The 25,814-nt window shown below is 43.0% G+C and overlaps 1 protein-coding gene across 7 annotated transcripts; it reads left to right on the top strand.

Annotated features, from left to right (window-relative positions):
- The first annotated feature begins 3,843 nt into the window (after window positions 1–3,843).
- On the top strand, window positions 3,844–25,755 carry LOC105185172 (solute carrier family 41 member 1). Of its 7 annotated transcripts, none has more exons than XM_025304919.1 (8): window positions 3,844–4,176; window positions 4,861–5,061; window positions 19,063–19,414; window positions 19,849–20,028; window positions 22,172–22,611; window positions 22,750–22,970; window positions 23,113–23,458; window positions 23,768–25,755. In XM_025304919.1, exons 2-7 carry the CDS (start codon window positions 4,967–4,969, stop codon window positions 23,451–23,453), a joined length of 1,629 nt encoding a protein of 542 aa, XP_025160704.1. In that variant the 5' UTR covers window positions 3,844–4,176; window positions 4,861–4,966; the 3' UTR covers window positions 23,454–23,458; window positions 23,768–25,755. The 7 variants fall into 7 exon arrangements, with proteins under 7 accessions (XP_025160704.1, XP_019697848.1, XP_025160703.1 ...); XM_019842289.2 differs by having other exon boundaries at window positions 4,493–5,061; XM_025304918.1 differs by having other exon boundaries at window positions 3,844–4,183; window positions 4,493–5,061.
- Window positions 25,756–25,814: the final 59 nt, after the last annotated feature.

Raw genomic sequence — 25,814 nt, 5'->3', positions numbered from 1 at the left:
TTTGTATTTATGTCAAATCAAACGACTTATTGAAATATGGGCATGAACTTTTGCATTCCAATAATTATATTCTTTTTATCAAGACAAACAAAAAAGTTTCAATAAACAATGTTTAAAATGCTTAATTAGAAACTTGATGTTGAGTTAAAATTAAAAAAATTATTTTCGATGTGATAATGTGATATATACAATAATATTTACTTAAATGAATGAAATTATAATATAATATTTATATATATTAAAATAATATTTTAACAAAGAAAATGAATTTTGAAAGCTAAAAGACAAATTAAAGGAAATACTCAAAATGTTCACCGAATGAAACATAATTAATGAATATAATTCCGGATTCTTTGCATTGTAGATCGTCTTGTGCATTTAAACACTACTAAAGTATTGCGTTTCGTTTGACATTCATCTTCTATTCTTTGTAAAGTTGTTATTTGTTGTCAATGTTATTGTAAGTATTATGTTAGCATCGAAATTATTTCTCTTAATCTTGACTCGACATTAATTTCCCGATTAAACGTTTTAGATATTACATTTATATGATTTTATATGTTTGTCTTGATGAAAAGAATATAATTATACATAACATGTGTGCCTACCTTTTTGAAAACACTGTATATGCCAGTAAATATATAGCCAATTGTAAATAAGTGCACGTATCTTGCTACTGCATTGACCAAACACATTGCCATAATAAAGTATTTTTTTAATATTCAGACAGATATACTAATAGATTTTATTGACATCTGTCTATTATAATACACGTGTCAATAATAATTTCAACACATTGACAACCGTATTGTAAACAACATTTTGAATTATAATGGTTTGTATGGTATCACTTTAGTCGTAAAATGCATATATAAACTGAACTGATAATTTGGTTCGCTTGTACCAAATATGCAGATGCACATAACTGTTAATCTATGTGTGTATATATATCACACTAACCAAATAATAAATGAGAATTTTGTACACTGTTTTTTTATATAAGTACTTATATATATATATATAATATATATATATATATATATATACATATACACACACATATATATATATATATATATATGTTGTCAACTTTGTACGTCTTATGTCACGTCATATCTGACAAAATAGTTAAATGAGTTATAACATATTGCATCTAAATTTTGATAAATTTTTTCATGATACACATTTTGAGGCTCTTTTACTATAAAGCAAAATAAACTTTTTGAGCAATATACTATATCTAAACAAGAAATGAATATATTTTATATTATATTACAAAAAGGAAATCTCACGCATTCTCTTTGTTATGAGTAACATATGTGTAATAACTTAAGTTCCATATTTTTTAGTAGAAAAAATATACAAAGAATAAATATATAAACATCGCGGTATTTTATATTAGAGTTATGTGTATATATACAGGGTGCCTTAAAAATACCAGAACCCCCGGATAACTTTCCAGGATCAAGTTTTCATGAAAAACCTTAAATACAAAAGTTGTAGAAAATCGAGTAACGGACTTAATGGTGATCTTGAATTTGACCTTGGCCATGACCTTCAAGGTCATTTGGAGGTCAACTTGCGTTTTTTAAATGGGAACCCTTATTTTTTATTACATTGTTTTTTTCTACCAATTAATTTGAACAATTTTTGTCTAAAACATTTTTTTATTTATTTAATATTTTTTGAGATATTTGAGGAAAATTTGATAACTTTTTCAATATTTACGATATCTCGCTAACTATTTGTCAGAAGAAAAAGTGGTACTAGACTTTCTTGCTTTATTTTGCTGACTTTTCTTAATTTGATGATTTTGAAATTTCCAAAAGTCAGTAAGTTAACAAAAGTCAGGGCGCTATTGTAACAATATATTCTTGAGACTAAATAAAATAAGAAAGTCTAGTATTACATTTTCTTCCGACAAATAGTTAGTGAGATATTGTAAGTTAAATATTAAAAAAGTTATTAAGTTTTCCTCAGATATCTCGAAAAATATTAGGCAAATAAAAAAATGTTTTAGACAAAAGTTGTTCAATTTAATTGGTAGAAAAAAACAGTGTAATAAAAAATAAGGATTCCTATTTAAAAAACGGAAGTTGACCTTCAAATGACCTTGAAGGTCATGGCCAAGGTCAAATTCAAAGTCACCATAAAATCTGTTACTCGATTTTCTACAACTTTTGTATTTAAAGTTTTTCATGAAAACTTGATTCTGCAAAGTTATCCGGGTATTTTTTTGGTATTTTTAAGACCCCCTGTGTGTATATATATATATACACACATATACACTCACACTATTTTAGGGGAACATATTCAATAATAATCCAAAGAATCACACATCAAAATAATATATATGACTTTGTTTGATATCACTGAAAAAAAAGAGATAAAACACCATTCAATTCTTTCGTTACAGTATTATAAAATATTCTTACTGTTAAATTATACATGCACATTGAATAATATAAGTACATAAATTTTCATATCTGATGCATTCACTTGGTGATGCGATGGAATTAAGAATGTGATATATACAGGATATTCAATAATTAATTATAAACAACTTTTTGGTGTCCATATATATATTCTTGAAATAAGTTCCCTTCAGAAACAGAAGCTGCGCATCCTTACTGTAAGGAAGATAAAATATTGAGATTCTTTGTTAACATTTTCTATAGTGCCTAAATATGATGAGTGACAGACTGAAATAATGGCGTCGTCTGACGGAAAACATTTACCAATTATACATAAACATACACAGACATTACATCACGATATGCAATGTACTAAAGATAAATTCTAGCGCAACGATTTGTTACGTTTTTACGAAATAAAATTTCCTCTTAATGAATAGCTAGCAGATTGTATCGCTACTTATCTCACGCGCATAAGCAAATTTTGCATGGTATTGCGTGTAATAAATGAAACGATTTGAAACAAGACACGCGTGAAGATTTAGAAATTAGGAATTACGTTGCATAAATACTCCAAGTATCTTTCTCGACTTTTGGGAACTTACATGGGAGTTATAACGATGTGATGCTCATGATAGATTTTATGACCAAAATGTTGCTCTACGCTTTGATCTGTTGATTTGTTGACGAACAGAAAACCCGAAATGAAGTGATGTATTCGACGTTCTTTCGTAATTGCTTGTTATTCTTAAGTTGTGCTTGCATTTAGACTAATTGAAACTATTTCTTGTTGTTATTTAATTAAATGTTTAAATTGAATTGCGCATATTTGTGTATATTTTTGATTTACGCTATTCGTGTGTAATCGTTGTATGTTAATCGTACCGTTGCGCCAGTCGAAAATTTAAAGGCCGATAGAAAATTTTTCGAAAGCTCATCGAAGAGCGAGAAGCGTTTACGCGCCGCACGCACGACCGCACGCAGGCAGGCAGGCAGGCAGGCAAGCAGGCAGGCAGGCAGGCAGGCAGGCAGGCAGGCAGGCAGGCAGGCAGGCAGGCAGGCAGGCAGGCAGGCAGGCAGGCAGGCAAGCAGGCAGGCAGGCAGGCAGGCAGGCAGGCAGGCAGGCAGGCAGGCAGGCAGGCACGAATACAAAGCGATAACACGCGTATACCACCCGTGTTCAGGATCTGTATCTTCTCGGCTCCAGTTTAGAGCCCCGTCACATTCTCCCGCTTGTTCTCGCTCGTATAACCACCTATACCGTAATCGCGCCGCGCGTCGTCTCTCGTGTGCGTCCGTTCATTCATCCGTATCACCGTGTCGACGCGTGCACGTGGACGTGCATGTAACTTACACGCACACGGCGCGACGACGACGACGACGCGGTCAAGCCCGACAACGACGACGACGATTGTGAATGAAATAGTTGGATCTGTCAGTGCCAACTATCGCGTCGTTCCCGGCATACACAGTGTGCCTCTCTTAGATCTTATCTATCGCCGCACGTTATGCACAGCGCGCGTAAAAGGGTAGAGTGGCCGCGAAAAGAGCGCGATTAATTCGGCTTAAGGTCGCGCGCTTCGTTCGCAGGGATCGAAGCCGCTCTGATCTCGGTGAATTCAACTCTCGTCGCTGTCGACATCAAACAAATTGATCAACCGTGACAATAGTGCTCGCTCTGCTACATGACGACCCGCGCAAAAGAATCCGATTGACAATTAAAGTCGCGAGACAGTCGCGAGTGCGTCTGCTTTGTCGAGGAGTAAGAAGTATCTTGGATTTTTGATAACTCTTTCTCTCTCCCCCCCGCCCCCGTCTCTTCGCGCAAAGCCTAAGAACACGGGCTTCTTTTCTCTCAAGCGTCAGAAATGTAAAACACAAAGCACTCGGATAGAAAAATGCGAAAGACTCGGCTAGACCGTACTTTTGAATCTGACCCTGAGCTATTCTTTTAATTTACGGGTTATAGCCGATGAGATTTTCTGATTCCTGAACTCACTGAAATTATATCAGTTTCGATCCCTGGGCGATAGCTTCAACGAGGACCTTCCTTGTTTTATTTGTCTGGCATCTCACAGATCATCGATATTCTGGAAAAATTCCCGCTAAGTGATAACATCGGGAGACGACCGATAACGAATGAAGTAATCGACCGCGCGATGACGGTTCCAGACGTGAGACGTTGATCTTTGGTACTAAAAATAATCGCGGGCTTAATGCCGCATCAAAGAATGACTCCAGTTATAAAATTTAGCGTCGCGAAGCTGCTTTTTCGTTTGCAGCTGTTTATCGGTGATTTATGTGACTCATTCCAAACGATGCTACCTCACGTGAACGCGAACGATACAATTCACAATTTTTGCTTCAATCATTTGATCGCTTCTTTTCTTTCTCGCTGATCACGCTGATCCAAGCGAGATGCTCGTTTGATCTCGTCGCGGCGAAGAAAAACGAAGATACGTATGATGTGCAGCTCTTCCGGGCAAAGTGCAGCCTCCTCGTAACATTTTCACGTGGACGATCGGGTGAAAATCGAATGCGAGTGCTCTCGCATGCGCGTTCGTCAAAATGCGGTACGACATCACGATCGTCTGGACTGTGCCGACAAGAAAGAGCATCATCACCCTTCGGTGCAGCTGACCATCGTGTGAGTATTAATGAGAGCACCTCCATGTCGCACCTCGCGTGCGATCTTTATGCGTCTTTGGCTCGGCAACGAAAATAAAATAATAGCGCAGCGTGCAAGAGCGAGAGTGCGAGCGGACGGACGGACGAGCCGGTGGATAAGATACGGGAGAGACGAGAGGTATCAGAGCGTACGTTAAGTTATTGCCCGTCATGGTCGAACTTAAACACGTGGAGTAATTTATCAATCTGCGAATATGTTACGGAAGCGCTTAGGCGCTCGCGTCGCCCGGAGAACAGTCCGCGACTTCATCGCGCCGACGAGCTTACGGAAAAGCGTTGGAAAGCGATGTTGAAGGCGCGAAGACGACTTCCGGATGTCCTGAAGCACGTTTCTCGATCTGCTTTAGTAATGAATAAATTGAATAGAAGAGTGACTCTCTACTGAATAAATTGAGCAGAAGAGTGATATCGGGAGCAACTTTTGCAAGAGTTTCTTGGATTTTCAACCGTGTTTCTTTTATTAATTACAACGAAACATGAAACATGAAACGCCATGTTCGGTGAAATAATCGGCCATCGTTGTTCATCACTTCCTGCCACCTTTCAGATAATTTCAGACCAACTCCACGTCTAAAAAGTAATTCATGTCGTTGAAGATAATGACGTCATATCGATGGCCCGTTGAATGTTTGCAGTCTTCTAGTAGAGAAGGAAAAAATTTCAAAATTGAACTTGTAAATTCTCAAATATCCTTACATGCACAACGTGCAACATCCGCATCTGTAGAGGAGCGTCGTCGGAGCGATCGATTTGAGGAGTACTGGAGAATGTCCTCAATCTTAGTCGTGAAGAAATTTGTCACACAGCGTAGCTAAGAAATTAAAAGGTAAAACACTCGGTGGTGAGGATTACCGACGACACCTCGCCATCGTGACAGACTGAACGCTGAAGTCTCAGCTTAAGCGATCGATAGATTTTCCCCGGCCCATTATACCCGGTCCGGTATAAGCGACGTAAAATGAGCGTGCTCGCGAAGAGGCCTTGTCCTTATCACCACGAGGTAATTGCGAATAAGACTAGACATTCGCACAGGCGAGTTCCGTGTTTTCTGATACGCGCGATGCGGAGAGGCCGCGCCGCGAATGCAGAATTGCGAAAAAGTGAGGGAATTTCAGTAACTTGTCCGTCACGTCTGTAGTGCAAAGTGACGAGCAGGCCGTCTCGGGCGCGTGTAGTAAAAATATCGCGACGGAGAGACGTCTCGGATCCCCGGCGGCGCCGAGTCGCTCGTGTTTTCGCCGAGCGAGCGTGTGCACGCGCGCGTGTGGATGATGCGGATCCACCGCGTCGAGAGACGTCTTCTCGAGTTGCACGCTATAACACTTTGCGCAAACCGGTCGCGGCTTCCATGTAAATCGATGCTGATGGACATGTGTCAGCTTATCGGTCCAGTCGCCACCTATCGTATCATGACATTGCTCTCGACGGCAGCACACCGAGAGTTCGCGCAACTGGAGAACCGAATGTAAGAGATAGACCCGATCTCAAGTGTCGCGTTTAATTAAGAGACAACAATGTATAAACTTTTGAGCGGACCGCAACGATTCATACCTTCCATATCGTTTACGCAGTTAGAGATATGTCAGCGCTATTTTACTTCGCTTCTTTGTTTTTCTCGCGAACTTGTCTCGCCGCCGAGACCGACAGAAATTGTATTTGTTGCATATCCGAGTGAGTGAGAAAATTATCTGCGCAACTTCTTTCAATCTTTCATTGTCCGTGCGAGGAAGAACGACGTGCTTTTGCTTGATATATTAATAAAAAAGGGAACTGACTATTTTTGTAAAGCAATATTTCTGCTTCTCCATAAGTAAGTTTTGATCGATTTTTAAAGAAGATGAGGTGCACTTTTCTTCAGTCCACTGCGAGTCTTCTCATTGATAAAGTCATTATTTTTACTTTATGACCGCTCGTTGAAACAGTCACGCGACGAATATCTGTTTCGTCCCTCCTCGATCTTGCTATTTTTGTAACTGACTGTAGTGCGAGCAGCTAACTGTATATAAGGGTTCGCTCGTAATTGAAGAAGCAAGTGTAAGGTAGCGCTTGCGTAATGCCTTCTCGACGATGCTCTTATTGTTGCCCGCCAACGTGTTTACGATACGTGGGTGGTGCACGGAAGAGTATAAAGGAATACGCATACCGCCTGAACGAAGAGAGAAACAGAGAGCGATAGCGTCGATATAATTTGCCGAATTATCATTAATTAACAGCTGGAAGTTTCGCCGTAAAATTTAGCAAGTTCCACGAAAACGTCTACCCACACGCGACTTCAAATGAATCCATTCGTTAGTGAGTTACAACGATCCATCGTCGCATTAATGACACTTTTCTCAGTTAATCGCACGTATCATCGTGAATTACGGAACATGACTGAACTGAAATCGCGTCGTGATGGTCGCGACTTAATTCCAATTGGATCCTTGAACGTAACTTTCGATACACATGCTCGAACGTGAGAACTGTGTCGATCGCTGCGACGATGAAGTTATTTCTAGCGAAGTATAACACATTAAATCATCGTTTCGATATTTCATTGTGCTATGAGAGGCATTTCAGGTGAAGCAAACGTCACTGTGAGTGGAGTAAAATACAAAGTGATGAGTGGCTCGAAGCTCACGAGCTTCAAGCGCACGAGCGAATTAATCAGGACGATAGCTCGTTTAGAGAGCAATTGTTTTTATTTCATGACGGGTCTTAATTGAAAACCGTATGCGATCGATCTATCGGCACTTGGCAACGGCGATGAGCTTAAAATTAGAATGTTGATTATATCATGAGTCTGTTACAGGAAGAGCATGCTGGTATCGATATATATTTAATTTACCTCTCTCGTTTATTCAAACCGCACTCGCGACGCACGTCGCGCGCGGCAGACTTTTCGATGAGTGATACTTTTTTGTCGACACTATTAATTATTATCTCATTTTATATTTTCCCTACATTTTTTTTATATATTTTTACTCACAATTTCATCGACATGCACAGTCATTAAACCGCAGCTATGTAACAATTGGCGTATTGCATAAAGGGACGAATTCTTGAAGGGCAACATAATCGGTCGAATAATTGCAAAATCGAATCAACAACATCCGGAAGACGATGCGCCGCTAATGCATTAATTGGGAAAAATTACAAAACGGCTAATAATTCTTCACACACGTACGAGGGTAGTCCTGGAAGTACCTGACCTCTGACGTATAGATGGTGGTTGTTGCTTGAAAAGAATGACTATGGTAGAAAGTACCAACCTTATAAAGCTTAAGTTTGAAGTTTGACGACGCTACGTTGTTTAGTATTTGTTTGGCAGCCATCAATAGCGAACGCTCTCAGTGAATTTGTAAACATGGAAAAAATTGGTCATCGTTATGTGATACAATACGTACTTTCATTTGAAAGGCCTCAGTCCAACCAATATGAAAGCGGAGATAGATTCTACTCTGGGGGAGTCTGCTCCTTCGTTTACAGTAAAACAGTAAAATATTGAGTGACAGAGGTTTAAACGACGCAGCAGTGGTCGACCAAATGAGGTGACCACGCCAGAAATGGTGAAGAAAATCCACAAAATGGTATTGGATGACCGTCGCGATTGAAAATGCGCGAGTTAGCAGACATGGTAGACATTTCAAAAAGTGCTGTACATTGCATATTGACTGAAAATTTGGACATGAGAAAGCTGGGTGCGCGAGATGGGTGCCGCGATTGGAACAGCGTCGTGAGGATATTTCAATCGAGTATTTGGCGAAGTTTCGCAGCAATAAAGCCGAGTTTTTGCGTCGATTCATAAGCATGGATGAAACATGGGTCCATCACTTCACACCTGAGACGAAGTAACAGTCAAAACAATCTCCCTGAAAGGGGAGAATCGGCATCTCCAAAGAAGGCGAAGACAGTTCCATCTGCAGGCAAGGTCATGGCGTCAGTTTTTTGGGATGCACGTGGGATAATTTTCATTGATTATCATCAGAAAGGAAAAACAATCAACGGCGAGTATTATGCGAACTTATTGCAGCGTTTGAGTGATGAAATCAAGAAAAAACGGCCGCATTTGGCGAAAAGGAAAGTCAAGACAATGCACCAGTTCACACATCCGTTATCGCGATGGCGAAAATCAATGAGTTAAAGTTCGAATTGCTTCCTCACGCACCCTATTCGCCAGGTTTAGCTCCCTCGGATTATTTTCTGTTTTCAAACTTGAATAAATGGCTCGGTGGTAAAAGATTTTACAACAATGAAGAGGTGGAGTCTGCGGTTGATGGCTATTTTGACGAGCTCGACGATTCCCACTATAAACAGGGTATCGAAGCTATTGAATCGCTGGGGAAAGTGTATTGAGCTAAAAGGAGACTATGTAGAGAAATAAAGATATTTTTTCCCAAATTTTTTGTGTTTTCTTTGTTAGGTCAGGTACTTCTGGGACTACCCTCGTATAACGTATAAAACCTGCAGGAAAATACTCGGTTAGTCCACAAGTTGGGATTATCAGTTGTCGAAAAACAAACACTTCGACGTAGAAGTTTTATCGGGTGTAATCTGGGTAAATCTGCATCCGCCCGATAACGAAACGATAATCTTACTTTATTCGTAATATCTTCCGCGCGTATCTGTTCCCTCCCATCTGTTTTTGTCCTTCTTGTGTTCTTCCTGCATATCTGAGATGCAAGTAAGAAGCAAATGATATATTGGTGTAACAAGGTCACACGTATTAGCAAAATCTTAGGTCTGTTGGACTATTTACACATAACGGAAAATCTCCAAAGCGCGGCTAAATTATGCATACGTGTGTGAATACGCGCTCTTTTATTAAAATCACCAGGAAAATCGTCGCGTATTTGAATACCAAGAATGTGTTCCGTCTGCACAGTTCATTCAGGTCTGGTTTCAATGTCGACCTTTGCCGAGTCAAGAGCGGACCTTACGTAATCGCCGCTTCAAAAGGAACCACGAAAGGTGTGTGTATGTGTGTGCGCGGATGGATTATATCGCGTTAAGCTGAACATATGCCAAACCTACGCTCGGCAAGAGCTTCCCTTTGAGTCAAACTTGCCTTAATAAACGGTGCTTCCCAAACCGAATCGACGAGACTTAGTTTACGCTAACGCTACGCTTAAGGTTTACGCTAACCGCGAAATATACTTCAAATAATTCTTCAGGAACGCCGCGTTATTTGTTCTCCTTAACTCCTATAATTAATACGGATTCAGTGGGTCTTAAAGAATAAACGATTGCTGAAAGATGAAAAATGTTTATTCGTATTGCGAAATATTTCTTTCAAATGTCTCTGAATTATTCGCAATTAAGTATGAGGAAGCCTTGGCAAGCTGAAGCGAAAATGAACGACCCAAGCTACGCGATTCCCAAGCTCAATTCCAACTCGTTTGCGACAGAAACCAATTCGATTCGATTATTGCATTGTTATTATCGGAGCGCAAAACAAAAAATGAACGAATCGAAATTGAAGTTTTGTGTTTCAACGTTTTAGGCAGCTCCGAAAGAGAAGCGAGATCTTAATTCAACCATTTTCCAATTATACGTTCTTAAATTAGATACGTGTGCACTTTTATAGTTAGCACACTTCTCGCGCTGCCACGAGGTTGACAACAAAAATTGTTTAAACAATTCCAATGACAGCACATTATCGTCGTTCAAAGTTGCACGACGCGAACGAGCAGTAAAGTAGCCGATAACGTGTGAACGATCGACCTCGGTTAACAGGAAAAAGAAAAAAGAGCCCGCGATGTTCTCGTCGACGTCGCAACGCATTATCGGCTCTTGTTGTCGCACTCTCTTATTCTTTTACTCCTGAACGTGCGATATCGGACCCAAAGTGACTATAACGAAATGTGCGGAAGAGCGGTCGCTCAGTACGTCGCTCGATAAGACATCGGCATGCACTATCAACTCGATCGCGAATTCTCCGGCCGACGAGCGCGCAAATTTGCGAGAATTTGCGAGAATTTGCGTGGCCCCAGCGAGTGGATGGATTTCTTCATCTTCATAAGATGAACGCAAAATCCTCCCGACGAGTTTACCGTCCGTAACGTAACTGGTGAGATATATAGAATTAAAGTATACTCCGGTGAAATCCGATCGAGCTCGTAAGACGATCTCAAAGGATAATCAGAAATCGTTAGCGATACAGTGTCGATCGTGACAATCGTCAAATCGGAACGATGTGTAATCTCGGCTTGTTGACCAAAGCGACCACGGATCGACAACTCGAGTGAGTATTGTATTCTGCAAACTCTTCATTACCGACACCCGTGTATCAGATAGGTTTTGACGCTGTTAAACGTATGAAAAAACGTGTCGTGTCGCGTTTTCTTTCTCTCTCTCTCTCTCTCTCTCTCTCTCTCTCTCTCTCTCTCTCTCTCTCTCTCTCTCTCTCTCTCTCTCTCTCTCGCTCTCTCTCTCTCGCTCACTCGCTCTACACACCACCAAGGTGTTACTCATCAATGCGTAAATTACAAACAGCCGTTAGTCGTTAAAACTATCGTCAGAGAGTTGATTAGGATGTATTTAACAGCGATCTCCCGATCTCGTCATTATTTCTACGCTGTCGCGTCCTAAACGATGCGATTAGCGTTTTATCTCTGGTCTACATTCGGTGATTTAAGTGTTAGTCTTTGTTTTAAGCTTTAACGTTGCTTCAAGTTTTAAGTCTTAATAAATACTTTTAAGACAAGCCCGTCTACAATGTGTTTTAAGCCGTAACAAATAAGGGTTATATTTCGTAGTGACAATTGTTGGTGTCGGTGCTACAGAAGATAAAAAAATATGGATCAAGTAATATTACCTATTACTGCTTTAAATCAATTAAACAATGTTCTGTTGTATTTATATTTACAAACAAAAAATAGAAGAAGATGGTGGATAAGAAATATAAATCAACAAAAGTCACAGAAAGGAATATATAATATGCTATTCAGAGAATTATATACAACAGATGAAGAACAGTTTTTTGAATATACAAGGATGAGTCCAAGACAATTTGATCATCTTTTTTTTTGTCCCCCATTTCATTTCTTTTAATTTACTGTCCTTAAAATTTTTGTTATTCTTTGCATATAAACACGGATTTGCTTGCACAATAGAAATTAAAAGTTCATCGTTAATTTCAATATTTTGTTCTTCGTCAATGTCGTGACATTGTGGCCACGCGTTCAGATATTTACTATTAATATTAAACTAATAAATTAATAATAAATCAATAATAAACTGAAAATTTATTGTATACGTTTATAAACATATATATAATAAACTATAAGTTACCTGTGTTACGAAGTAATCTTAAAATGTCCACTTACTTCTTTCATTGGCTGACAGAAATTATATTGCTCTTAGCCTCAAGCCCTACGTCTTAAAAGATAGGAGTTGGCCAACTCGCTTAAAGCTCAGGGACTGAGGCTTAGAGCAGCGCGAGAAACGCTTTAAAACGGAGACTACGTTGTACGGTTTAGAGCTTAAAGCATAGGGCTTAAGGCTTAAATCACTGAACGTAGACCAGGGGTTAGCGAGTCTCAGGCGAGTCTCGTGCGATGTTTCAATTCTGACTTACGATTGTAGATCGAATCAGATAGATGACTAGTAATAACTCACTCGACTTTTTATTCTTCTTTCAAGTTATCGCGTGATGTTTCGACTTGTTCTTGGAGAGATTCCGCAAAGAACTCTGTTGATTTTAGGATAGAATGCAATTCTACGACGCAGTCCGATGATTAAATGCCGATCGATCCGCTTTTCGGCCCGCTCACCGTTGCTCTCGGCCATGTTGTCGACTCTAGCACGCGTCTTTTTACGTCAAGCTGTCGTGCGAGAGGAGAGTACGTGCGCTTCAGCGGTAATAATAATTAGGAAAGCGGGACTATACATTCTAGCGTGACCTAATCCTCAAGTTACCAGAATACAAATTGCCGTGTCACGAACGGTCAGAGTGTTACCATCGCGCTCCTACACAGGATACGATCATAGACGGGCCAGTGAATCCTACTCGTGCGTCATTGACCGACTGACTGTTATGAGCGAATTTTTCCGCTCCAGTTTAAGCAAGGATTACGTTGAATTGATGAGATGCACCCCTTGGATCGATAGGTAGTAATCTCGGCGCTTATTTACTCTGGGGGGATGGGAATACAATAGAAATTACAAACGTACATATATATTGAAAATCGACACAGAGATTGACGACAAAACGGAAGAGGATGATCAGGCGCCAGTCTCAGTGCGGCTTCTCTGATTTGGAAGAAAGAAATCAGTCTCTCTTCTGAGACAAGATCGGATGAAATCGATTAGCTGGAAAAAAAAAAATAGACAAACGACAGATATATGGCAATCTTTTCTGTTACTTCGCCAGCCAATTTAATCGGTAAATTATTTCAATGTATTCATACCTGTTTGTACACCGATCATCAAGCAGTCGAGCGATGCAAGCGTGCTTTTTCCCATCGTATCATATTCATGGCCGACGCTTGCCGCATTGACGCAATTATCTAACGCGATATTGCGCAGGTAAAATCGAAATTACGAGGAAAAAGGAACACGAGGAAGCAATGGCCTTGCGATACCGTAAAACCGTAAAAGATAATGGGAAAATGATACACACCGACTCGCACACGTGTCAATCGTAACAATGATTCTCCGCAACAGAACGGAACGTTGAAACAACATAATTGTTTTGTTTGGCACTTTAAGCGACTACCGGAAGTCACACAATAGCTTTAATCGGAAATTGTGTGTAATTAAGAAATTCTGTAATAAGTTGCGTGGACAAAAGTGTATCACGTGGTCCGCGCGAGTTAATGTAGTCATGTAATCTGACGTAACGCTCTAATGGACTCGGCAGGGCAAAATGAAAATTTGCGGCAAATCGTTGCTAAGATCACGCAAATTGTTGTTATCGTTGAATTACAGCGCGCAACAGCGAATCGATCGCAAGTCATCGAAAATCGCGCGTAACACCGACGATTACGCAATGATTCCTGCAGGCGCATCGCAAATCCATGAATGAATCAGAAGCTTTTGCGAATGCGGCGTCAGCTGTTGATCGATGACGTAACTGATGGCTATATAACCGTCACATGTGACGTCACTTGCGGACGGATGGATTGCTCCGTATCGTGTTTTCTCAATTAGGAGCCTCGGCGAGTAACTAAGAAACCAAATGAGATAAACGCTCGCACCTTAAAAGCGACGGTCAAGGATAGAATATGCCGATCGACGATTCGATAACATCATAAAATAAGTTAGTATATCGCGAGAACCAGCTGACGCGAGATCGCTGAAATTCCAAGTGCGAGGCGATTCGTCCAGATTGTGCAAAGGGCAACGAGGAGTGAATAAACCGGCGCGGAAAGTACAATGGAATCACATGTGAATCACACAATGCGATCGCAGAATGCGAGGAAACGAGGACGCAAGACGCAACAACGTGTGCGACAGAACATGCCGAACGAGCGTCACTGGAATTTCAAATGTGAAGACAGCCCTTCCGGACTCGCCGGGGAAACGGCGCGGCGAGGGGGGTTAACTAAAGTCAAGTGTACCGCATGAGAGGTGCAATAAGATCACTGATAACACAATATTAATACACATAAACCATGACGCAAGCATCGTTGCTCGGCAGGACATTCCGGCAGTGACGTCAGCAGGACCTCCAAACTTCTGTTCTAGGGAGAGTTGTAGCAACGCGACGCGAGGGACGCGAGCGAAGACGAAGAGCCGACTCGCCATTGGTGAATGACGACGGCCAAGTAGTGGTGCAGCCGAGGAGTTTGCGGACGGTCTAACTGGAAAGTGGATCGATAAACTCGCGCCTGCCCCGTCCGGCACTGCCGACACACACGGATACCCCGTATGTGTCCCCAAACTAGTTTTAAGAAGGCGAGCGTGATGCACGATCGCGATCAGTCGCGATGTAACCGCAGCGTGAAACGGCCTCGCACCAGGCCACCGGGTGACCACCATCAGATGCTCGACGTGGGCTGAATTCGTGCCGAAGAACCGAGCTCACCGGGCTCACGAAGCCGGCGATCAACGATCTAGTTAGGGCTCGACGAAGGATTCTCGTCCTTGGGAACGGGCGTCCGTCGAAATCACGTCTGAGAATCCAGGTACGCGAAGACAGCCGCAACGTGTTAGCGTCTGTTGGGACATCTTTTAGTGAAGAGAGAGAGAGAGAGAGAGAGAGAGAGAGAGAGAGAGAGAGAGAGAGAGAGAGAGAGAGAGAGAGAGAGAGAGAGAGAGAGAGAGAGAGAGAGAGAGAGATACGGTGTCGTTTGTAGAGTCGATGTTTGCAAATTACATTTTGTTCAGCGAAAAAATCGCGGGATATTCATAGTTGGTCGGCTTGAGTCGAGTTTGCAGCACAGTTGAAATAGTTTTATGTCATAAGTAGAAAGTAGCAGCTGAAATGGATTTTCGACGAAACCTTTCGTCGGCTGAGCTATAATTTAGCTATATAGCTGTAATTTAGGAGGACATTAATGTGTGTGTATAGTAATAACGAACAGAACAGTGACTGGAAGGATCATTGAGACAGCTGGGACAGCGGTGACTGATTTTCAAGATTGAAAACAAAATGTTATAAATATATGATTTTGCCAAGTGCAAAATCGAGTACAGGATTGGGGACGTTTTTCTCGGAGGTTTTGTTTGCAAGTAGACGAGGTGGCTATATCGAGCCGATCCCTTCAACTTCCCGCAGCCGTGACGATCGGTGACGACTTTCGTCCCTTCAGGGCGTTACCTAGTGCGCGCATGATGTTGAACTCGATTGCACGAGGCAAAGTACATAGAGTACGAGGAAGATAGCTGGCTATCTCGGGTAGTACGCGCAGATAGTCGTCGATAACGCGTTATTAACCGTATTCCCGAGGGTTCTTTTAAGGCCAGGTTCACAGCGGAAGAAACGCGGTGGGAGCGGCATTCCGAGCCGAGGATTTTTAAGCGCGTACGAGAATCGACTGCTTTCGCGTTATCGACGCTACCTGTTCGCCGATGATTCAGAAGACGGACGCGAAGGACGCGAGATGCAGATAGTGCGGTGATAGTCGTATGCGCTCCGAGTCGAGGTTCTCCGGCTGCTTGATTGCGCGTAGGTTAAGGTTACGAGAACTCGTGCAATCCGTGCGCGACGTAACGTGCTTTTCAGAGCTGTCCACGCTCTTCCACTAGCCGGTCGATGCATGACGCAAGGTGCAGCTAACCAGACAATGAATATCAAATAATCACGTGATCGATCACGTCAAACGACCTCGCCGCGTTGCGCATTGATCTTTATCTACGAAATTTGCATCTTCACCGATCACTTGTGATTAAGCTCTCCTTTTTATCTTTATCTTCGCTGATAAATACATTAACCGTCTCTCGTCGAACATAATAAAGATTCATTCATTTTAATAGTGTTCTACTTGGTAGAAATTGGTCTTCAAGAGGTAGAGATCTTTAATCTTCTCGAGTCGCGAATGCGATGAGTGGCGATGACTGAAGAAACTGAAGAAAACACGGAGAAGAATTCGACAATTTTGAAAAGTCACTTTCCGATACTCGGTTTTTTAACTCAGGTTGTTGAGTCTCGTCTAATTTCAGAACGAATTTCTTTAACACTGAATTTTCATTCGTCCAACATTGACGAAGATTATGATGATTTTGCGCGCAACACACGTCCTTTTTTGCTTTCTGCTTTATAACATATGCAGTGGTGCAGATTGTTCCGGTCTCACACACGCACACAGTGCACCAATATTGCAGGCAGAATTACGAAAGACGTGGAACACAAAGCAAGATTGCTTAATCAAATGACCTTAATCGAGCAGTTTGCAGTTTCAATTTCCGCGCGTAACACACCGACCGACGATTGAGCATCGTTATCGCGGTCGTCGTGACGTGTTCAGCGCGACGATATCGAGTCGCGTTTATAGATTTCAGATGTGGACACAGACGAAATCGGAAATTTGCCATTCGCGCAAAAGTCGGTTCGTATCGACGAACAAATTAAAGAGTCGCGATGCGGCGAGCGGCCGCTGATTTCTATAATCACGTAATGATACGCTCGTCACACATGAATGTATCGCGGCGATACAAAACGAAGTGTATCGTGACGGAACTTGACTGTGGGTGGGAAGGCCGAGCGTGTTACATATTAATTAAGAAGCGAAAACATGTTTGCAATATCATTTATCTGATCTACATGTAGGGTAATAATTATTCATAATTACACGACACGCAATCAGAGTATCTTACAGCCGTAGTCGAAGGCAAACTGTCGTTTGCACGCGGAACATCATTTCGTGAACGCACTTACTCTCGCACGTTGGGATTGATTATTGCATCTTAAAAATCGAAGTTGTCCTCGACGATTGGAAAATTCCAAATTATGGATCGTCAATTATGGCATCCTACACACGGTGGTACGTTCTCAAACAGATCTCGAGTCTCCTCGAGTTTCCGAAGAAGAGTTTACGTAGGCGAGTCTACACGATTTTATTATACACACTGCGTGCTCGGCTAAGCTCGCGATTACATTAAAATGACGATTGTTTGACAGTGGTCCACCGCAGTAAGAGGCTTTCCTACTTTCTTGGATTGATATCGGCACCGTTGGATGGCCCATATTTCGATTTTCGACACATGATTAACAGTGATTCCTGAAGTGAATCTAATCGACGATCTAGAAGAAAGAAAGAGGAAGGGAACGAGAGAGAGAGAGAGAGAGAGAGAGAGAGAGAGAGAGGGAGGGAGAGATAGCACAGCTCCCCTCGTGGCGAGATTACGTAATTTGCATTGTTTGTGTCCTGAAATATAACCGTCTCGTCGGCGAGAGTGCGAACGCTAGCGCGCTTACGCGAGCCTTATCATTCTCAAAGGAGAATGGCTATATATTCGCGGCAGCGAGTATCACGCAGCCCTCAGTAGGAAGATGATAGAGGGCCAGGTGCATCAACATCCGGTACGAGTGCCGCCCGACAAGCCACAGCATGACCAGACGAGTGCCGGGTGCGTCAAGTTCGAAAAGTATGTCTGATATCGGTATCGTTGTCCGTTAGCCGACGAGAACGTGCGAGGAACGGTGCGGAAATCCGTCCGGAAAATTGATGGAGTGACCAAACACGCGAGCGAATCGCTGAAAAACGTAACAGCGCTCTCGCGAGCGCGTCGTTATTTCTCGTCGGTGCGCCGACGTTTTTGAATGTCGCGGGATGAACAGTGTCCATGGCATGGAATCGTGATCGCGAAATCGCGCGGCAGATTTATTTAATTGTGGAATCAGCACGCACACACGCACACACGACACCCGCGACAATTGATCATCATCGCGCACATCGCGATCGAAGCCGCCGCACGCTTCTCATTCACTCAGTGCCGATCGCGATCCCTGTCGCTGTCGCTCAGCACGCAGCTTTTGTCTTTATCTTTCGCTTCTTTCCTTTTTCCTTATCGCTGAAAACATGCGCTAATCATGACAATCGAGTAATTTTAACTTTTCACCCGAGCAACAATCCAAGGCAATTATCTATGAGCAAATAAAAATTGGGACGGACTCTTTTAAAAAGTAAAACTTTTTTTATTGCATCGATAAAATATCGTTGAATCGTGTGAAATATGGAAAAAAAAACCTCTTTTTCCTTTCCTTTTTTCTTTTCTTTTTTCCGTAGAGAGAAGACTGTTTGGAGATTTATATTGATTACTTATTCCATCATTCTTCGCGAGTTGACACCGGCGGGAACTTCTGTCCCGTCAGCTTGACTTTCCCAAAGTCACAGAGTGACGTTTCTCCTGGTCCCATTTCAAGATACCATAATGCTTTGAGCTTATCGCACACCGACGATTGTGGCCCAAGGGTTAACGAAACTCCCGTAGCAACGGCACACTCTTATTTCTCGACACCAGCTAATACATCTCTTATGCGAGTCGCCAACGAAATCAGCGTCTTATTCAGCAGAAATCTCCTTTCTGTCGATAGTGAGCAATGTAAAGAGCCTCTGCTTCCGGAGAAGCAAAACTCCATCAGGATGACACCGACGGATAGCCGTTCGCGAACTACCTCCGAGTCGAATACCACCACCAACGGACAAGCCGGTCAAGCGAACTCCACCGGCAGCGGGCACGCTGACGAGTGCCTGGAGGTAACCATCTTCGACGAAGCCGCCGACGGCGGCCGGCTGCCGGACGTCGTCGCCGAGAGCAAGATCTACGGCGTGACCGAGGACGAGCCGCTCGAGTCGTACTTGGCGATTACGATCCAAGTCTTCATACCATTCCTTATCGCCGGTTTGGGCATGGTGGGCGCTGGATTGGTCCTCGACCTGGTTCAAGTACACGATCGTCTCGCCTCCTTGCCTGAGTGAAATATTTCATGAGGAACACGATCGATCGATTTCGTGGAAACGTCGCTGCAGTTCATGGCGGGGGCGATTCAGCGGCACGCGACAGCTGCCGCCGCCGCCGCCGCCGCCGTGCTTTTCAATTAATAGAATTAATTAATAGAATGGACGACGCGTATCGGCTTTTCCTCAGCCAGAATTTCAAGTCAACAATGTTAATTGTCTCGGACAAATGAATTCTCCCCGATGACGCAAGGTTCGCGTGTAAAATTATTTGCGCTGGTAAATACTTCGCTTTCGCTTTATTGCGTATATGTATATCTCTGTATTTAATATTATGCATGTTTTTTCCTCATGAAAGATGTTCAATTAACTCGGTAGAGTCTACTTTTCTTTTATCGCTAACTGTTGGCGTTTGCTCGCAGCACTGGGTAGTCTTCGAGAAAGTTAACGAGCTCATGATCCTGGTGCCGGCGCTTCTAGGACTGAAAGGCAATTTGGAAATGACCCTCGCGTCCCGTCTTTCTACTCAAGCGAACCTCGGTCACATGGACATGCCGAGGGAGCAATGGCACATGATCGTCGGGAATCTCGTGTTAATACAGGTGAGAGTAACACCTTCGCTAGCGTCGAATGAACCATCGTTATCTTCTTCAGTTCAGTCGCAAGACGTTTGACCTTCGATTGACGCGTTTGCAATTTTTACTTTTTCCATAACACGATGCAGGCACTGAGACTGCGAATCGCATAAGCGAGAGCGTGACTTAAAAACTATGGTAACGTAGGCACTGATTGGTGATCGTGAAATATTTATCATCGAGAGGAGATAACAATGTCCGACCTTAGCGAATCTACGCGCGCGAGTCGTTGTTCGATCGGACTCACGCGCTGATCTTCTCGAATTTATTGATCCAAAAGTGTTTGAATTAATTACTCAATTAATAACTTTAATGATTTAATTGTTCTCTCTTTTTTGCACCTCGAGTAAGTTGCTTCGATCGAGTAATGGCTGACATGTGCCTATTGCGTTGCTACTTGTCATGATAAGAAAGAATTAGATTGATTGCTTGATTTCGAGTATCTTAACTATATTGCATTGCAAACCTCGCGCGAAACGATGGCGAATTTCATGCAAAATAGCACGGGTCATTATCGCCCGCTCATCTGTCGATCTCGCTCACACTTCGTAGACACTTCATTTTCGACGAGCGGAGACTTTATCTTTCGTTCTCGTTTTCACATCGAATTCATTGTTTTCACCGCATGCAGACCCACTCTCTCTCTCTCTCTCTCTCTCTCTCTCCCTCTCTCTTGACAGTTCTCTTATATTCAGACTTTACCTCCGCGAAACTGGTTCTAACTAGTTGTTCCACGCCGATATTTACCACTTATCATTCAAAGGAGTCGTAACTTCATTCCGTCGAGTACAATGGCGAGATGCTTGATTCGGTCCGACGTCGTTTATTTTTCTCCTCAAACTTCCGCCTTCGCTTGCGCGGCGGTTTTCTCGCCGGATTTTTCCCGGACTCTTCCATAGAGAAGCTCGCCGCGTTTTGTTTAACGAGTTAACTGCAACTAGACAATGCGCGCGTGCGCGCGCGCGCGCGCGCACTCGTAAAAAGATCTCATCGCTGTTAATCATCCGCGACGTCTTATCATCTGCCGCATCGTAAATATATCCGGCGCACTCCTCGCGCCTTACCTATTTCTTTTTTCCCCTTTAAGTTTAAATTCAATCGCGAGGATGTCTACTTCGCGTGTACGGTAGACTGGCGGGCACGAGTCTAGTGTCGTTTAGTGACGAGTCCGTTGTTTGACCGCAACGGAGAACGAGCGACGGGTTTAATCCGCAAATTTCGACAAATTATCGCCGCTCGCGCTAATCACGGAACGATGATCGTTCGGTCGGTACTTCCTGGAATTTGCGAATTGGCAGAGAACACAACGATGCGCCGCGCCGCGGCGATTTGACGGCGGTGGTTAGCAGCGGTTAATTGCGAAACGGCGGGACGATTCTGGGAAAGCAAGTAACGTTTTTCCTAGCCGCTCGATTTAGCAACGATTGAGCTACGCGTTCCGGCCGTCTTATCATCATTGGCGCCACGATTTTATTTTATTATGTGTTCAACGCTGACGGTAGGCGGCAACCTTCGGCAAGCCGACTGTTTGCCGTACGATCTTTTGTGCATATGCGCGCGTGCTACACGTCTGATTACTTCACAAAACATCGCGCGATAAATTGAATCGTGCACCGTGCGGGGAGTCTCCCGAAGGGTTAAGCCGGCGCCGCCGCGGCTTGAAGTTTCCTCATAAAAATCCACGGAGCTTCGTCTGAGGGAAATTGACGAGGAGGATATATTCTTACTCCGTCCCTCGGCGAAATTCTCCCGCGGCGGATTCAGTCTGGATTCTTCCTCAACCTTGTAGATCTTGCGGGAATTCATCAGCGCGACATTTTATTTCCCACACATTCCGACAATTAAAGCTTTAACCCCTTAAGACACGTTCCAATTAAGATTAATTCAGAGACGAGAGCTTTCCCTCGTGTCAAAGCTCCTCGCGTTTTAACGTCGCGTGACGCTTGCAACCATTCGTACTTCATCAGTGAAGCGTTCGTTGAAAGGTTAACGGAGGAGATCAGTAAGAGAGGACATAATTTCACCTCCTCTCTGGTGTGATTCTCTCCCTTGCACCTCTAGCGGGGCAAAAGCGAGCTGTTGAGAACCATTTTGATTTTCCCTGCCAAAGTGTCAAGCGATAGTGGTGGGCTTCCTGGGTTCCGTGGTAGCGATCGTGATGGGCGCCCTTCGCAACGGCACAGTCTACCTGGATCACGCATATCTGCTGTGCGCTAGCAGCCTGGTCACCGCGTCTCTCGCCTCCTTCGTCCTGGGCCTTATCACCGCGGGCGTCATCGTCTTTTCCCGTCATTGCCATATCAACCCGGACAACGTGGCTACGCCGATAGCCGCTAGTCTCGGCGACATCACCTCGTTGGCCCTCCTCTCATGGATCTCCACCATACTCTACGAGTCGATAGACAAACAAGACTGGGTGGCACCTCTCGTCATAGCCTGTTACGTTCTCGTCATACCTCTCTGGGTGTGGATCGCCAAGAGGAACAAGTATACCAACGACGTGCTCTACTTTGGCTGGACACCGGTCATGGTCGCCATGTTGATCAGCAGGTAAAAGGAATTTCTCAAAAATATCTTGTCAGCTTCGAAACGTGTATGAATAATGCTGATGAAAGACTTGTGATTAAACTTGCGCGTTGTAACGAAGCTTTCGAGTTGCATATAATATGCGGGATTCACCCACCACAGCTGCGGTGGTCTCATACTGGAGTTCATGGTGTCACGCTTCGAGAACCTGACAGTGTTCCAACCGGTCATCAATGGTGTTGGCGGGAATCTCGTGGCTGTCCAGGCTAGCAGAATATCCACGGCGCTTCACAAGCAAGCGGAGCTCGGCACACTTCTAATCCCACCGGGTCACACCCATCCTGTCATCTTCATCACACCTATCGCCAACTTCTTCGGGAAAGGTACCTCCTCCCTTGTATTTCATCAAGTGACAAGTAATTATTCGAGAAAATCGAGAAATTATTTCTACCTCCTTCTCTCCTCCTTTTTTCTCTCTCGACCTGAATCTTCTCGTATTTTCTCTCGTTTCCTTCTTTTCCTCAGGTATGCACGCCAGAACCACGAGAGTCCTAATGGCGATGGTGATACCCGGTCACATCATCTTTATTTACCTGATTAATTATATGAAGGACGGAGACACGTCGATGACGCCGCTCTTCGTCTTTGTTTACTTGTGCGCGGCGATGCTCCAGGTTGCGGCGCTCCTCTACATCGCCTACATAATGATCCACTGGATGTGGAAGCGGAAGATCGATCCTGACAACTCGGCGATCCCGTACCTGACTGCGATGGGTGACTTACTCGGGATCAGCTTGCTCGCGATTGCCTTCCAATTTCTGTACCTGGTCGGAGATCAAGATTTCGATGCGCCTATCACACCCTGACCGTAGTAAGACTAATTTTTATGTGACTATGACAGCACAGTCGCCGACGATAATGGCAATTGTGTACGCGTTCGCTATTTGCATACTCATTTCTAATTTTTCTACTTGTATACTACTGCTACTCACATTTATACTTACATTTGCGATAAACGGAATTTCCTGTGTTTGTAACCGTATTTTCAAAATTCGCAATGTTAAGCATAATTATGATACTAATCATCGATACAATTACGTGGGAAATCGAAGGAAGCAATTATTCAAACGGTGGTATTTCGCCATGGATTTTCGCATAATTTTACTACGATCTTTTGCAGGTAGTCACAAACTATAGCGTTTTTTCGGGCGGGCGAGCCGCGCAAAAGTTGAAATTGTCAGACCGAATGGGCATTCCTACGAGGCTGTGGTCGTCTGAAAGTATACTCCTGCGAATCAGTCTTTGATCTGCCAGTCCGCCGGCGAGTTCAATGGACGGTTGGTCGCAAAAGTGACTGCCGTTTCACTGTCGCAAGAACCGGCTGTATTATTTTCCTAAGAAGCCTGCGAAAGAGCCGTTATTCATGCGGGTGTCACGACACTCGACGATTGGTGAAATCCTCGACGAGCGTAAACGGAGCCTTCAGAGATCCAGCACGACGATAGACGAAAGCGATGGATCGTTAATGCCTTGTCAGTGTCGAGTGGGCGTACTCAGGTTTTAATTAGCTACTAATATATCAGAAGATAATACGAGGTCGATGTGCGTTTCGGTAGCACATGGCGAGTAAATTTACCTAGGGATTGCAGGTGTCTCGATAGATAAGGAGATTCTTTTTCCAGGAAATTCACTTTATCATCGAACTTCGAAAGCCTAAAGAGAGTACGAGATTAATTAATTTCTTTCTCAAGGCTGATGAATGAAGATAACAATATTAAATTTTTCGAATTACTTTGCACTTTGAAATAACAGCGCAATGTTGCAAATGTTTCAGCGATATATACTTGGGGAAATATCTTCCAAGCGCAACTCAAAGCCTAACTAAGATTAGTTTCGCATAGAGCTGAATGATTTTCAAGACCGACACACTAAATTTTCACGAAAGAACGCGCAAAATTTTTCGCTGCAACGCGAATAAAAATCGAAATGGAGATTCTTCTCCATTTTTCGAGAGTTGTCAGTGAAGAGCGATGCAGCCATTTTTATACTACTGCGTGAACTATTAGGCTATATATATATATATATATATATATATTCATTAGGCTCAACAAGGTTTTCAATTTTTCCACGGAACACGCGTGAAAATGATAGGGAGATGAAGAAGAAGAAGAAGAGTACGTGTAGTTGTAATACCAACGCGTATGTGTCTTCGAATAGTTGCCTTCGTATACGACGAAATTTAGATAGATGTTAGAAGCTGCCACGCGACCTATTTTTCGAAGTTTTAGATGCTCTCGGATTCGTTTAATCTTCAAACGCAGATCCGCCGATATAAACTTCTGCTGCAACTCGTGTGCGACATGTTCAATCGGAATTTAGTCTTCCTGTCGTACGGAGATAACTAGTCACAAATTTCATTTTCGATTTTCCGAATTATTTGTCGGAAGGGTATTCGCGGAAAGTGTTTCGGCTTTATGGAACAATCGTCCGAAGAATCAGTCACCAAACATATTATCGGTCAAATAAAAAAAAAGATAAAACGAGCCGATTGTGTCATAAGTTATAGTAAATTCGAGAGCTAACAAGACGCAAAATTTCGTGTGACAGAGTGATCGATAACTTCGCTACTAAGTTTACTAGCACTATAATTTAGTCCAGAATTACACGAGTACATTTTCCAAAGTGTCACGCGTGGATTAGATATTGTATTTTGCAGACGTATCGTGATGTTTTACTGGAAGTATCGTAATTAGACGAAAGAAGTACACATGCGAGATAATCGAAGCGTATAGTATCTAAAAGAGACGAGCGCGCAGTTATAGAAAAGTAATTAATTCAAATTTTGCTGGATTCAAATCACACCTAGGAATATCGTTAGCCAAATAGCAAATTGCGATTATAAAGGACGGGCAAGGATGAACCTTGGCGAAATTGTGCACGATCCGCTTCGTGTCGCTTCGAGGAGGCAGCGATCGGTAGTATTTAAGCTGAAACGTGCATTTAACTAGTGTCTCGTTGCGATCAGTCGACATTATGCAAATAATTTGATTCACCCTGACATAATTGCGAGCGTGGCGTATGTAAAACACACGTTCCTGTGTTCAAAGAAAAAGAGGGAGGAGAAGAGAGAGAGAGAGAGAGAGAGAGAGAGAGAGAGAGAGAGAGAGAGAGAGAGAGAGAGAGAGAGAGAGAGAGAGAGAAAGAGAGAGAGAGTGGAGAGGTTTATT

Source organism: Harpegnathos saltator, unplaced genomic scaffold (genome assembly GCF_003227715.2).
Source record: "Harpegnathos saltator strain DR-91 unplaced genomic scaffold, Hsal_v8.6 scaffold659, whole genome shotgun sequence".
Lineage (NCBI taxonomy): Eukaryota > Metazoa > Arthropoda > Insecta > Hymenoptera > Formicidae > Harpegnathos > Harpegnathos saltator.
Note: the sequence above shows the minus strand (reverse complement) of the source record. Positions and strands in the feature narration are given on the sequence as shown.